General features: G+C 28.8%; 1 protein-coding gene across 1 annotated transcript; it reads right to left on the bottom strand.

Moving 5' to 3' along the window:
* Positions 1 to 5229: 5229 nt before the first annotated feature.
* LOC133689273 (E3 ubiquitin-protein ligase PUB24-like) lies at positions 5230 to 6889 on the bottom strand. Its single transcript, XM_062109079.1, has one exon. The coding sequence runs from the start codon at positions 6702 to 6704 to the stop codon at positions 5475 to 5477; it is 1230 nt and encodes a 409-aa protein (XP_061965063.1). The 5' UTR covers positions 6705 to 6889; the 3' UTR covers positions 5230 to 5474.
* Positions 6890 to 17549: the final 10660 nt, after the last annotated feature.

Here is a 17549-nt window from a genome sequence, read left to right as displayed (position 1 = left end):
AGATTTAAAGGAAATGCTCTTGCAAAATAAACTAACGAAAAACCTAGGACAAGGAAGAAGAAAAACTAGAGGAAAAAAAAACACAAGAGTCCAATTTGTCTAGCAGCAGAAGCCACTTCTCGATGTCTGATCTCTTAGCATAGTAGGAGGTGATAGACACCTCTCACACTAATAGAAAGAAATGAGAGTCTTGCATGGAAGGGAGTGGTCTGCTCACGGCTCACCTCTTTGGGCTAGGAGCACATGGAACGACACTCTAAAAGTAAATATGTCAGCATGCGCATACACCCCATGCGACGAGTTATTTTGTTTTTTTTTTCTTTAGTAATTTTTTCCCATTCCATCCATCTTCGTTACTCCTAAAGGTCACTTTAATTACATGTATAATATATTTATTGTTCAAATAATTGTTTTTATTTGTTTTATTAATCTTTGAATCGCAAATGAATGTTAATGTTGATGTTGTTTTGTATAAATTAACGATGTGTTCATGATTTTCTTTTTATGTTTTTTTTTTAATTTATGCTCATTTATATCAATTAAGTTGGGTGGTATGCTTGTGATTATTTATAATGAATATGCATAGTAAATTAATTAGTTTATGGTGAGTTAATATATATTGGATAATTAAAGGAAACAATTCAAAACCCAAGTCTTTGTTAATTATTATTTACAATCTTGCCCTCCTAATAATAATAATAATAAAAGGTGAGTTAGGTTTCATTGTTAAGCTAAAATCCCAAATCACTAGCATATTAATTTTTACCTAATAAACATATCTATTTAGTTTAAGTATGTGTGACAAGTATTTTTATTATAAAATCAAATAACGATGCAACTTATTTTAAATAAAATATTTTAGGGTAATTTTCATTTTCTTTTAGCATTACTAACCCCCTATTCAAAAATCTTTGAAAAACAAGTTTTAGTAACCATAAAATTAGATGATAATATTTTTTTTTCTTGTTTTTACCCATTTCATAATAACTCAGATCATCGAGATGTCACTTGCAACAGAATAATTACTTTACTAGAGATTTGGGGCTAAGTTTTGAATGTTTGATTTTGTAACTTGACATGTTTTGTATATATTTTATGCTTGATTGACTAAACTAATTAATGTGTTTTTTATTTCTTATTTGCATGCTCTATGTTCTTATATATATCTTTGACTATATGATTTTTTATGTTGTATTTTATACATCATTCATCTTTATTAATCGCATGAATCATTCTTTGAATTGGATACGGTCTATATTGATGCCTTTATTATATAACATTTTGTTTTACAGACATTTCCTCTAAGTTTATTTTATAAGTTTTATCTTATTTATAAAATAGGTTAATTTTGATCACTAAGTACAAATACTTTTATTTTTATATATAAATTATACAAATATAGCTTATCGATCTAAACTTTACGAGGAAAAAATTCAAAGATAAATTATAATAATCTCTTTAAAGATTATAAAATTATAAAAATAATTAAAAATGTTTTATTCAAAATATTACCATTTTTTTTAAAAGTAAACTAAAAATTTTTAATAATGAGGAAGATTATATTAATTAATAATTAAAATAAAATAAATTGATTAAAAAAGAGAGAGGCCAGACATGGTAGGCTAGTCCAACTTGCTTGGTTCAAATATTTCTTTTTTTAAAACAAGATGATGATGTGTCATTTACTTCAGTATTTTCTTTTAAAAAACATTAATGGATGACATGTTGTTTGTCATGGTAGGAGCCCAAACAAATTCATTTTCAGATTACCTTCTACGACTGAAAATCAATGTATGAGATTTTTTAACCCCAAAAATCCATTTTAAAATTATTTTTACTTGAAAACATTTTAAAAATATTATAGCAACCCCGATAAACCTAACCTTCTCATCTAAAATAGAAAAAAATAAACAAATAAAAAACATTATTCGTCCTGATCTACTTTCTGTTAGCTTGGTTAAAGGCAACACCAACTTCATTGAACTCTCTACACAAATACGATCTTATTAACACTAAGATTGACCTCTTTTTCAATTGTTAGAATGTGATCTCCCAAAAGGTTTTTATCTCATCTTTCATTTTATTGACTTTCTTTTTTCTCTCTTAACATCTAGGGGCTGAAATGTAATAAGAATGAATTTAGAATTGAAATGAAAAAAAATCTAAAACAATAAAGATCTAATAGTGCATACATTGAACTTTCAGGAATTAAATAGAACTTTGTTTTTCCTTTCAAACATTGACAATGAAAAAACCATATGATTTTTATTATTTGTGTTGGCTTTGATCCTTGTTCTTTTAATTATTTTTTAACTATAACCTACAATTTTGTTTTGTAGTATCAATCTTTAATTTAACATCCAAACACTTCAAATTATAAGTTTATTTTGTAACATCAATCTTTAATTTAATGCTCAAATACTTTGTGTGTGTGTGTGTAAAGCAAAACAAATTACTATATATAAAACCATGCTAATATATCATGCGAGGATAAAATTATAATGAAATATGTATGGATTAGTGTTGCCTAGTTTGCTATGAGAATATAACATTTCAATTTGAATATAATTTTCGCATAAAAAATCCTATTAAGAATAGAGGATAGACATCAAACACCTCTTCGTTGCTCTTTCCTTATGCACCTTCATTATTTACAAGAATATCATGTTGGAACATTCACAACAATAAATAATAAAGTTCATTAAATAATTGTTTATTGCTTGTGAATGTTGAGTTTATTATAATACAAGAATGTAAAGAAAATAAAGAAAAAAACTAAAGTTAAATTCTAATTATCAATTCCAAGATACATTTATCATATGAAGAGTGTACACATGCAGAGCATTTTTATCTAACTTCAATTTTTATACTTGCCAACTTTGCTAAGGAAAGAAGACGGTGCCATATGTAGAAAATTAATAAATCGACGGCAAGCAACCACCATATCCATATTTCTTCAATGGGTGTGGAACTCATTCTATAATACAAGTGAGAGCCCATTAAGAAAACGCACAAAACACAGTCACAGTCTTGAATCCTCAACATTCAAATCCTTTTTGTTAGTGGCCCAATCTTCAACCCATACAATTGTTTTTTTTCTTTTTTAGCTAAAGCATTAAATACATATCAATCACCAAATTTGGGAGGGAGCAAGTAGAGAACTCAAGCAGCCAATGATCCCAGATTAAATGATAATTTTAGATTCAACATCAGTAGTAGTAAAATTTTATGTGTAGTAATGCGAAATGCTCATTGTCGACTATAAAACGAACTTGTTTTTATACTCATTCCAAAAACCAAACTAAATGTAGCAGAATGGGTTACAATTGTGAGATCCATCGTCGAAATCACTCTTTTAAAGGTGGAAACAATCCGGTGTAGAATAATGCAGCAGCAAATTTCGAGCAGGCATATATTGAGCACTGTCCAGCAAGAAGAATGCTCGATTCGGTGGATTCAATTGTCCAAATTGCTTCATTATGAGAAAAGGGATTCTGTGGCGCAATTATGGTCGTAAATTTTGTCAAGAAAAAAGAGGAGTGGCGGCCGGTTCTTTAGAAGTGAAGGCCTCCGCGGGGCTCACCCATCGTTACATATTTTTGAAATAATTATTATAACAGCCTAGAAGTTAAAAGGAAGTCAAGACTGAATTGGATTTGCTTTCCGAATTAAACTATTTAAATCTTGTATAAACTTTAAATTATTTGAAAATTAGTTTATGTATCTTTTGATGTAATAGACTTGAGATAATAGATGATTTTAACAGTTAGGTATGGATCTACTACAACTAAATAATAATCTATACTAGATAAATTACATAAATAATCTAGCATAAGTATTTATCAAGTAATAAGAGAGATCTAGACCAAAAAGAAGTTCTGTTTGATCTAAATCAGAATAATAGCTTAAAACTCTGGATCTGATCGTTAAATCGGGTGTAAATTTTTATAAGAGTTTTCTGAACTATCAAATATTAAAATATAAAAAATCTCATTAAAGGATCTCGGTTTGAGAAGTTTTATTATTTTCCTTGTCTTTCTTGGATTTCCTGCTTCATTTTGGATTTTATGGTTATTTTCTTTATATTTTTGTATTTTTATTTTGTTTCCTGAGATAGAATTTTTGGTCTATTTTAGATTTTGCAAACCTTCCAAGAAGAAAAAATCCATTAATATTAGTTTTAGAGAAAATAAATCTTTGAATTTGAGGTTCTAATCTTCAGCTCTTTTTGCTTATTAATTTTTTTTTGTTCTATATTTATTTATTGTTCTTAGTTTTTATTTATGTCTCTATTATTTTTAATTTTACATTTTTATATTTTAATATATTTAAAATCAAGTATTTTTATTATTGTTTTCAACATTCTCACAATATTTTACATATAAAACTAAATCTCTCTATATTTTATATATATAACTATCTAATAACTTAAATACTCACAAATTTAATAACCTTGAATCGATTTTAAAGTTTTTTTCTATGATATTAATTTTGATTTTTGGAATTAAAATTTTAAGATCATAACTTTAATTCATTCTCCATCTAGAAAGTTTGGTTTTAAAATATAATAAAAGGGAGGATTTTAAAGCTACTAGTGTTTTTTTTTTTCAAAAAAAGTATAGCATACATAAGCACTCACGTGTAAATCACATTGAATCTTACGGACCGCTAATTAAATTGGACCTTTACACACATTTTTTTTGGCTGTTTGACCATCCATAATGATTTAAACTTAAGAAATTAGAAGTTGATAGTCACGAGTTGATCATAATGTGAAGGATTAGTTGGGAGAAAAGAGATGCTCCCCCTTGCTATTTTTAGCTGGAGAGTTACGTTCATGATACACCCTTCTAGTCATTAGTAGGCTTATGTGCTCCTTCGTAATTTTAAATATTTTGTAACTTCCTTCTAACTAGGTTAAAGTTACATTTCTTTCTAATTAATAAAAATTAAATACAAAATAATATAAGTTTGTATAAATTATAATCTTAAAAATCAATGAATATGTTAAAATTTAATGTAAATTATATATTAAAATTTCATCTTACACCTTAAATTAGGTCAAGATAGATTTTTTATTATTATTATTATTATAAACTATTCTAGCTAGCTATGAGCTAAATCAATCAAGATTGTGTGTGTTTTATATATATACACCATTTGCAGCCCCGCTAGCCTACTTGGTAGGAAGTATAAATTAATTGGAATTGTCCCATGCCATCACCAATATGTAGAAAGTGTATCCTTAATTAAGCATTTGGAAATTATATAATTAAAAACAAAAAATAGAAATAATCACAATATGGAACCTTTGTGCATCACATGGCAAGTTTTCCTGTAGACCAAACATGGTCCCGAAGCTATTAGCATTTTCGTTAGTACCGGGGTTCACATTTGTTTGGTCCAAAATTGTATTACTAATTAATAATAAGAAACGGGTAGGAAGGAGAAAAATATGCAGAATTCGAAATCAACTAGCTGGATACCTGGAACTCAAGACTCGAGAGAGAAGAAAAAATGCAAGGAGAGTTCTTCCACTTGTCAGAGTGTGATCTAAGGATTTCCCTAGCTTTGTCCTTCAAATATGTTGCAGAGTCTGCTTGAAGCAACATACATAGCTTTGTCACAGCCTTAACATCTGCCATTTCTTGGATCACCAGACTTGTTCCTGAGAATTTACATATCTGTGAAAGGATCAGAATGGCTCGATCATCCACCGCTGGAGAAACCCTCAATATTCTCTTTGCAACCACAGCAATGCTACCTCCATGGCTTAAGAATTGAGCCCTTCCCTCAGCACAACAACATAAATGAAAAAGAACACCCAAATTGAGCTCTGTGGTTCTTCTTTCAGGTGATCTCAATTCAAGCTCAATAAGCTCAAAAACTGCACCGGATTCCACCATCATTTTCCGATTTCTTCCCCACGGACAAGCATTTAACAACACTTGCAAGGCGGCATTAATACCTTGATGAGTGATTCTCTCTCTCAAAACACCAACAATCCTCTCAAAGAATTCAGGTTTGAGCCTCTCCAATACACTAGAACTCGCTTCTTCAAGTAGCATTTTCAACACCGAAGCTGCATGGGATTTAACTGTGGCATAATTCTCCATTTTGCACCCTAAAACCCAAGTCAAGGATTCGATAATCTTATCATCATTTTCACTAAAAAAGGCCCTTGATTCACTTCGAGGAATTCTAATAAAACATAGTATACTAAGAGCTTCTTGAATACCAGAAACTTGACCTTTCTTGAAACATGCTGCTATAAACAATAACATGGCCTTGGGCAGGCCAGCATCCACCATGCACTTCCTGTTTCTTTCATTCTCCGCCGCAAGTAATTCCAATCGTGTAAGAGTTTTAATTTGCAACTCGTGATGCGAAAGATTTTTGATGAGTTTAAGGACATGGGCTTTGTCAAGACAAGGTTTAGGGGTGGGGATTCTATCAACACCATGGGATGCATTCTCCGTGCACCAAGCTTGGATTAACCTGCGTAAGGTGTGATTAGGGGTTAAATCTGAATCTTTTTGCAAGGGCTGTTTGGTGACTGGACAATCTGTGTTTTGACTAGTGAATAACCAGTGCTCAATGCTCTCTCGATCATATGTGATGCCAGTTATGGTTGTAACCGGGTCTTTCATGATTTGGAGAGAAATTGGGCAGACAAAAAACTTTGGAACTTCAATATCATCCATGAAAAATTATCGAAAGTAAAATCTATGTGTAGTGAAGGATTAGCTAGGAGGCTGCAAAATGGAGAGATTGATGATAAATGATCAAATGTGGAGATGAGAATTTGTTTTTGTCTTGAAGATTGGTAAGAGAATGCGGCTAATTTATTGAGAGAGAGAGAGAGAGAGAGAGAGAGAGAGAGAGAGAGAGAGGGCATTGGTCGTCTCTCTCACTGGTCATATTCTCTCGGGGAATTTTAATTGCAGTATATTGTAGGGAAGCATTCGGCGGTCAAAGAAAGAAAAGTTGTTGGCTATATATGAAATAAAGATTGCACGTAATCGCCTTTATTACAACCATCTATAGAAAATTATTAATGATTACTTATAGTGTATTTGAACATAATGAAAGCTTGTACCTGACCATGCACGAGGAGGCAAAAATCTATGATTATAAGAACTCAAAAGCATTGTTTTGATTGTTATACAACACTCAAATGAGTTTTTTTTTTCCATTCAAAATTTAAAGAAACTACTTAAAAATATTAATAAATATATTCTTCTAAATATACCATATAGATGTAATACTACTAGGAAATTGACATGAAAAATAATTAAAGGGTATTAATTTGAATAAGTTTGAATTGAACAAATGATGGATAATTAGTTGGATACCAATTATTTGTTGTTAATTTGATTGTTTAATTCACATTTTGATACTACATTGTATTTGTGTAGAAATAATAATTGGTTATTGGTTATTGGATTTTGAATTTATTTTTAATAAAAAAATAAAATTTTAATTGATGGTTACATTATTAATAAATATTGTTATCAATATTCTATATAGGTTTATAAGTAATGAATGATCATTCTTAGATGTATCAAAATTCACTCAAAGAGCTGTAAGGGCAAGACTATTTTCAAGGGGTTAAAAGTTTTATTAATATTGCATTTTCTAATCCAAAAAAATATTAGTGTGGGTAAAATTAGATGTTCATGTGTGAAATGTAAAAATAAAAAGTTCCATTATAAAGATGTTGTGATGATTCATCTACTTAAAAAAAGGTTCATCAAGAAATATTTATATTGATTGGCACAAGAAGAACCCTATGTTCCTTACAAGATGATGTTAGAAAGAATGATTGGCTTAACTTCTAGGTTTAGTAATATAATTAGGTTTATGCATGAAAATAGTAATATTTATCAGAGTATAATGATGGATGCATTGAGAATAAATCAGAGTTATTTAGGTGAAGGTTCATGTAATATCCCTTTAGATAAAGAACCAAATATAAATGCAGCTAGGTTTTTTAAACTTTTAAAAGATCTAAATAAACCATTATAGGATGGGTACATAACTCATACAAAATAATCAGCCATTACAAGAGTATTTTCCATCAAGATAGATTATAGGCTGAGTGAGATCGATTATGATAACATCGTTGAATGGATTAAAAGCATGTTACTTAAAGGAAATAGGCTAAAAGAGAATTTTTATGCTGTAAAATCTATGATGAAACCTCTTGGATTAAGATACCAGAAAATTGATATGTGTCTAAGCTTTTGCATGATATACTATGGTGAATATGCAAATTTTACCAAGTGCAAAACTTGTCACCATTCTCGTTATAAACCTAATAGTGGTAGAGAAAGGGCATTTTTCACATAAAAAATTGAGATGTTTCTCGGTCACTCTTAGGCTGCAAAGGTTTCTTATGTCTTCAAAGGCTATTAAGTATATGACATGGTATTTTTCATATGATACAGTGGATAAAGTCATGGTGCATCCTTTCGATGGTGAAGATTAAAAGTATTTTAATAGTCTGCATCCTCATTTTTCAATGGAACCACAAAACATACATTTTATCTAGTGTATAGATGAATTTAATCTATTTGGATCCTTTGTTTCACCATATTCTTATTAGCTGATTATACTAACAACTTACAACTTACCTTTAGAGATGTGTGCGAAGCCAGAATTCATGTTCTTGTTAGTGATTATACCTAATCCTTATAGTTCATGTATGAATATAGATGTTTGTTTTCAACTATTAATTGATGAGTTGAGTTAATTATAGTCAATTAGGGCTTTGACAGATGATGTCATAAGAAAATAAAATTTTCAGATGAAGACAACATTGGTGTGAACTATAAATGATTTTTGGGTTAGAGCACACATGAAAAATTAACTTGTCCATATCATGTAGAAAATAATAAGGTATTTGCCTTAATGAACTGTGGTAAAGCTCTTTTTTTTTTTAATTGCCACTGAAGGTTCTTACCAAGTTGTCATTGATACAGAAACAACAAAAAAGACTTTTTAAAAGGTAAAGCTAAAAGGAATGATGCATCATCGATACTTTCGAGTAAAGAAATTGTATAATATAGTTTTGCAGTATAAGGGCATTATATTTGGTTTTTATTTTGGTAAGCAGAAGTTTTCTGGTTTTGATATGATCTATAATTAATTAAAACATATTATATTTTGAGATCTTTCTTATTGAAACACCAATGTCATCCATCATAGTTTAGATGTCATGCATATCAAGATTAATATGTTTGACAATATTTTTAACATAGTCATTAACATGAAAGGGTAAACAAAGGACAATATATGAAAGCTAGAATGGATCTAGCTTTGAGTTGTGAACATTAGAATATGGAGTTGCTTAATGATGGATTATGTATCGCAAAACCCAAATCCATCTTCACCTTATATACTAATACACAACTTCTTGTTTATAAAAAATTTAAGAGTTTATGATTTCTTGATGGATATGCATCAAATATAGCTACATTGGTGAATTTGAGAGATTACAAATTATATAAAATGAAGAGTTATGATTATCATGTGTTTATGTAAATACTCATTGCAATTGCTTATAGAAATTTATTGTCGAAAATGATATGAGATGTACTGACAGAAATTAGTTATTTTTTAAAAGATATTTATTCGAGCAAGTTGCATATTTACTATATGGAACAACTTGAAACAAACATCATTGAGATAATCTACAAACTTTAAATGATCATCCCCCTCCCCCCAGTTTATTAGATTTAATGAAGCATCTACCAATACATTTAGCGTATTAAAAAAAAAATTAGAGGGCTTGTGCAATACTTATAGATGTATCCATTTAAGATGTTAAGGACTACATACATCATAAGTAACCATCCATTATTTTTTTTTATAAACATTCAACTATTCATCTCTAATTACTTGTATGCAGATACTTGTTCAATCTTAAAAAAGAAATTAAAAAAAAATACATGTTGAGGCTTCAATATATAAAGCTTATATTGTTGAAGATATATTAATATTTACCTTATATTATTTTGAACCTCACTTAAAAACAAGAATTAATTACATTCCAAGAAATGATGGTGTTGGTAAATTGATATTATAAAATTTTATTGTTCAATTAAAAGCTTCAATTGAATTTGTCCCATTTTAGGAGGAAAAAAATAAAAAGTATTGTAATTCATTGTAAAAATAAATACTCTTAAAATTATCCAAAAAAAAACTTTCTCGGGAGTATAAATCATCATGACTAGGTCGTGATGAGCTCCTAATGGATCAGAATTTAAAAAAAAAAAGGAATATACCATATTAGTCCTGATTGATCACGTGACTAAAATAGAAAGTGACGGTTTTAACCTCATACTGATTTGGATGTGAAGAAGAAAATATGCTTTGTTAATATTCCAGGATCAAAGATATATATATATAGACACATGAAGGATAAAAATGAAACCAATTTTTATTCTTTCAAGAAAATACAACCAAGACATGTCTCTAGGTTGACATGAACTAAAAAAAAAAATCCTTAAAATTATCCCTTCAAAACAATCACAATTCCAACTTATAACCATTAAATTTCCAAAGAGCTAATTTGGATCTTAGACTGAAACCTCTAAAATAATATATATATATACACACACACACACACACACACAAAAGAGAAAAAAAATGAAGGGAAGAGAGAAAATTATATTACAATCTTCTTCTTCTTCTTCTTCTGTATTTTTTCAAATGAATATTGAAGAAGATTAATTACGGAACTAGAATATGTTTTATTTTATATTTTTTTATCATTTATAATAATGAAACAAATAATTTTAAAAGTAAATTAAAATCCATTTTAAAACTTGGAAATTTTCTTAAAAATCAAAGGAAGAATTTTTTTTCTAAACTAATATGGTTTTTTTGCACACTGTTAATATGGTTTTTTTTTTTGTTGCACATTGCTAAAGGTAAAGATTTTAGTGTTAATAATAAAAAAGTAAAATAGAATTTTTCATATATTGTACTATATATCTTGTTCTCATTCAACTAAATACAACTTTATGATCTTGATTTCCAGTTTCGTCTATTATTTAGCCTTATCTCTCATGTTACAATACAACATTCAAAAACTATATATTAACTAAAATTTCAAGTCAGTCCGCAAAACGAAAGGTAAAAAGTGCATTTCTTCTAGAAAGGCACCAACCAATACATTATTTAGACGTTAACATGGGATCTTGATAGTCGTCTTTTCCATAAGATTAACATGCAGATGCTATGCTTACTCGGCAAGAATTCCAAGGAGATGCAACGCCATGGAAGTGGCTCTTTATTGAGTAAAAAAAAAAAAAAAGGCACAGGCAACGGGTGGTACGTTTTACTGCGATCAAGCGCCTAGCAGTTATTTTTTAGAGGTTCAGATTTATTGGTGAATCTCGGTGGATAGTGAAAACTGAGGGAAGAATCTATTATTAATTAAATTGTCTAAGAAAAGGAAAGGCTTTTGAAGAGCTTGCATCGCCTTGACCACCACCACTGGTATATTGATCCATCCAATTCAACTTTTTTAGGCACATCATGATCAAGGAATTCATTGCTTTATACCATCATTCCTTGCTAATCTTTTACGTACAGGATGTTAAGGAGGAGCTCCATCGTAGAGTAGAAATAGATTGATGCAATCGAAATTAAAGCAATAGATCAAGAAAAAGGGATTTAAATTTACAAATAAATAATCATTTATCGATCAAGAAATTCTTTCCTTTACTATTTTATTGGTAGAGATCAATATTTAACTCTTTAGCTGAATCAGACACAATTATCGAGTTTTTCAAATGCCATCATGCCTAAATGAGAGATAGTCAACACATTTATTTGGATCCCATCATGCATAAATTGGAATGTTTTAGGTGAATGCGTGTATTGTCTTCAAAAGAAAATTGGATCACATGCAGCATTCCATGCCTCTTAGCTAGTGAATGTTGATAAATCTTAAGTGAAAAGGTTAAAAATCTACATAAAAGATGTGAGATTATAATCTCATTGTACAAACTCTAACCTCAAATATACAAAATGTTTGTTATTATGATAGTAATTATTTTTTAAAGTGTTTTTTTGCTTGTAAATACATCGAAATAATATCTTTATTATTATTTTTTAAAATTTAATTTTGAATGAACATGTCAAAACGATATGAAAACATAAAAAAGTAATCTGAAGCATAGAAAAAAATTAAAAAAAATTAAAAAAATACTTTTAAAATGTAAAAATAAACATGTTCTAACTAGCTATTAATAAGAAAAGGAAAACAAAAATGAATATGTTATATAATTGAAAAAACAATTATACATCTATTGCTTGTATATGTTTTAAATTTTGGAAAACTCTGTAACCTAAGTCGAATATCTTTACTATTATAGCAGGAATCACTAATATTACTTTGATACTTTAGATATTTCTGTTTTTAACATGTGTTTGGTATTATAAGTAGTGTAGTATGATATTTTTTAAAAGTATTTTTTATTTAAAATATGTTAAAATAATTTTTTATTTTCTATATTAATACATTAAAATCATAAAAAAAAAACCTAAAAACAAATGTTCAATCTAATATTTTATTCGCTAAATAAACTTTTAAAATACACTCATGATGAAACAAATGGTGTTTTAAACTAAAAGAGTTCCCACAGTTGGAACTTCTAAGTCAATCCACGCGGATTCCGTCGAGCAATTAGCTAGCAGCTAGCAGCTATACCTAAAAAAACCATTAGGCAAGTCAAGTCAAATTTCTAAAATATACAAATTTGTAATTTGCAGCACATCACCAGTCAATCCATTCGCACGCAGGTCTCCGCCACTCGCTTTCATGTATAAATAGTTAATTTTCTTACAAATAATAAAATAAATATGAATAACATATCCATGAAATCTTATATATAGAGGTTGATGGATCGGTGTTTGGAAGCGCTATTACTCCTGTTTTTAGATATATTTTTTAATATTTTTAATACATTATTAATTAAACAAAACAATATTCTAAAGAATTATAATTCACTGGATATATATATATATATAAAACAATGGATGTCTGCATACAATAATTCAATGTTCATACTTTCAATAGATGGATTTGGTAAGTCATGAACTTTGCTGAAAATGATTATATAAGAAGAAGTCAATCCAAAAACAAAATACCGTGCTTGATTGATTTCTATTATCTCAGATTTGTAGTCTGGCCTAAATTGTCGGCTGGTCCCGGAGTCCTTTACTACTTTGAATTCCATTGCTTCTAAGTCCACCTCTTTTGTCCGTTTTCTACTGCTTTTTCTCGTAAATGCCAACTTGTCCATCCATCTGTCCTCCGCATGCCCTCTCAAACTTTAACCCAAGAACCTGCATTATATTGATAAACGATATTAATTTATATACAAAATTATAAATAAATAAATTATAAAAATAATTTTTTAACCATTCTACTATTAAAAAATAAAATTAATAAAAAAAATTTAAAACAGATTTATCCTTGGATTACTAATGTGTTTTATGATACTAGTCACGTGCTTATTAAAATAAGGGATGAATGATTAAAATATAGATGTTTGTTTATATGATTGCTTCTGCTTTTGAAGCAAACCATATAAAATACATGTTTGGTAAAATATGAAATGTTGTTTACTGTTTGTGAGACCTAGTTAATTTTGCATTGAAAACGCAGGTGAATTAAAAACAGCTCCAAACTGCTTCACGGGAAGTGCGAAGTGAATTTCACTCTGCACCGTTCACTTTTATAAAGTGAACAGTGTAAAGTGAATTAATTCATTTGCACAATTTACGTGAACAGTGGATAACATCTCCACTGTTAATAGTTAGAACGGGTCCAGTCCAAACCTAAATGTATTGGACCGGATCCGACCCAGTAAAAAAATTTCAATTTTTTTTTATTTTTAACTATGTTTTATTCAAAAAAACTAGTGTTCAACATTATTCAATGATACTAAATAAATTAGAAGGAGGTTGCATGATGACGTCGTACTTGCAGAATTTGATCGTAATCCCAATTTTGTTTCTGATGATATTTTACCTGATTTCGTTGCACGCTCAAAAAACCATGAAAACTATAGTCCTTATTAGATAAATTTCGTATGTGATAGAATTGTAGATAATTTAATAGAACAATAAAAAATATTTTATATAAAGTATTATTTATTTCAAGATGTAATAGCAATAGTTAAATCTACAATATTTAAATTAAAAACCATTAATATTAATATATATCATTTTTAGTTATTTTATAACCTCAATTTAAAAAACATTCTTAACCAAACACATTAAACTATTTTTTGTTCAACCTCAATTTCAACCACAGTTTTAACCAAACATATATAAATACCAAACCAACCTCAACCAAAAGTACTTTTATAAAATAAATTTTTTTCAAACCACAACTATAATGGTCAGACAAGTAAACTAGAAAAAATAAGTGGTGATCCAAGCTCCCATCAATAGCTTTCTTTAATGATACAACTAATATAATATAAAAATATATATTTAAAAGAAATAGGATTTAATTGAAGAATAAACATTAATGCTTATAATACAGTTTAATACAATATATGGATACAATATATATTGATATACTCAAGATACACATGTACACTTATGGGTCCATTATCATAAAAGAAAATGGACATATTGAATACTTAAGCTTTTCTCCATTAAACTAGTCACTTGAGAAAACTTGGTTGGATAAAAATGCATAACCCGAGCATATAAAAGAACAAGTTAGCAATAGATAAGCCTGCCACGGCCTGGGAAGCCTGACCTGTCTCCCACGTATAAAAAACACGAATGGTATACTTGTTACATGTGTGTGCATCCTTGAGATTACTTTAGTTCCATAAGTAACAACGAAGACATCATCATGTCTACTTAATTGTTATTCATCAACATCAAAGACATTTATCCACTAATTAGTCTTTAAAGATATTGGTGGCAAAAGAAAGGATGATTATACCCCTTTTCTCTTAGTAATTTTAGCAGATCTCGTAACTATATAAATATTCCTAAAATTTAAGGTTAGATAATCATCTTTTCACTAAGACTTCCATTTTATTCTTTGCATTATATTTAACATCATTTTTGCTTTTTCAAGCATACCTCCTCCCTTGTAAACTAACTTAATCATTGAATGGTTTTTTAGCCAATATAAAAGACTAGTTTTGTAAAAACACTAGATATCATCCTCGTCTTTAGTTATTACCCATCATATTCACTTAACTTGCAAATAGCCATAACATCTTTTAAGAATTTATAACCTTATCAATGGCATTGTATATGAAGACTTAAGTAAAAAGCTAGTTCTATTCTTTTTTTGATCAAAACGTAAGTATATATAAAAGATAAAAATATACAAGGTTGAAGAACTAGTAAAGAGAAAAACAACAAAAACGTTCCATTCTTTTTTTCTCCTCATCTAAGCATTTTTTTTTCATAGTTGAAAACCTAAAAACACCAAGTCTAGGGGTTTTCTTAAACCTTATAAGGCATTAGTTTATAACCTATAAACATTCTCCAACAACAATAGTGAGAGAAAAGATTGATAAAGGCCTTTTTAGCCATGCAATAGCAACTAATGGGTTTTTCTATTCCATTAGCACTACTAATGCCACCAATCATTCCTCTTTAAATGAAAACCACCCTTTTGAACCTCTATTAAAAGTGCATAAATAATTTTTTTTAGATAAGAATGTAATTAACTTGATAATGAGAACAGTGAAAGAAGAAAAAGCAATTACTCCATCCCCTACACAAGTTCTTATTATTGTGAAAAAAAGTTAGTGAGTCAAGGTTCGGAAAAAAAAAAAGGGTGAGTGAAGAAATGGTTGGAATGTCATTGCAATTGGAGAATCGTCAAAAGGGATATCATGTAAAAGTTTTACACTTTTATATGAATTTAGTTAGTCTTGAACCTAAATGCCTCTACTAAGGTATAAGGTCAATAGTGGTTTAACATCTTGAGCATAACTATTATGACCACCAAGTTCAAACCTCTGTTCTTGTTCCATATATCTTGAACATTAAAATATCTAAGGAGTTTATCTTTATAAGATGAATTTAAATAGTTATGATGGTTTGAGTGACCTTTGATAACACATGTAAAATATAAGTTGTACTGTTAAATTAATAATCTAAATAATGAATACAAAGTGAAAACACCTCCCCGTTATTTTTAAAGGTTCAACGAGAAAATGGTATAATAATTTGCACCCTATATCCATACATAGTTTTAAGGACCTATGTTTTGAACTTGTTACTTAACACTGCCAAGAAAAGTTCCATTAATATTTTTTTGTCATCATATAAATGAAAAATAAGAGTACCAAAGCTTATCTCTCAAGATTTATTAATAAAATACTAAGAATTGCTAGCTTATGGAGTTAATGGTCATATAAACCTCGAAAGGCAAGAAGTATTATGCTTATCTATAAAGTGAGTTCTATACTTTTTTAGACAAAAATCTCTTTCAAGTAAATTATATAATAAAGATCTAAATTTACTTAAAAAATATCAATGATGCAAGATAGGCTCACCTTTATTTTTTAAGGTTAAAGAAGAGAATCCAAAGAGACAAGTCTTTATATAATTTCCAAATCCCAAAGAAAACCTCAAAAGGTTTATTCAAAACCTCATAGATTATTTAGTTTTAAACTCTCTCTAAATATCACTCAAATGGAAATATATGTTATCATATAAAGAGAAAATTATATTATTATTTTTTTCTAACCTTGCTTGGATAATGGTAGCATCGATCATAAGTATTTTCTCCAAATAAGTCTTTGGCCTAATAAAGATTAATACCTCCAAGTTATTCTCAATCAATACTTTTTTAATACGGATAAAGAGGGAAAAAAGGTAACTATAAAGGGAGTCATTAAGATACTAGTTACCACGAGCACATACCCTTAGTGTATAATATTCTACTAAATCTTCATGGTCATTAAAATAAACCTAGCATACAATATCATTATTAGAAGACCCCTCCATGCCATTAATATAACCATTAACACTAAGTGCTCAACTTTGAAGTTCCCTACAAAGGACAACATGGTTACTACTAATAGTAACCAATTAACCTTTTATAAATACACTTTTTCGTGTCTAAAATGAAGAAAATCATCATATTTAATAACTAAAAAGGTTTGACATTAAAGAGAAGAGAAAGTTGGACTAAATTTATTAGAGAATTACAAGATATGGTTTTAAAGGAGGAAGATCTAGACTCTTTAATGAAGATTGGTTCAACTTTAATGGTTGAATAAAGTGAACTTGTTGAGATCCTAAAAATTAAAAGATTGATTTCATTTTAGGTTGGTGGATATTCCTAGAATCATCTAAGACATGGTTTTTTATTGACTTAATATCAATTATTTTTTTCCTTATATTTATTAGAAGAATAAGAGTTTTGAAGAGGAGAAATAAAAGATGATATCCAATGAAGTTGTAAACTCCTAAAAGCGAGAATCATTAAAAAAGTCATATACCCTTATTTGGTTTGCCAATGTCACCGAATTCAAGAAGTC

The sequence above is a fragment of the Populus nigra genome, chromosome 3, assembly GCF_951802175.1.
Source record: "Populus nigra chromosome 3, ddPopNigr1.1, whole genome shotgun sequence".
In the NCBI taxonomy this organism is placed as follows: Eukaryota; Viridiplantae; Streptophyta; class Magnoliopsida; order Malpighiales; family Salicaceae; genus Populus; species Populus nigra.
The sequence above is the reverse complement of the archived record's forward strand: the minus strand, read 5'-3'. Positions and strand labels throughout refer to the sequence as shown.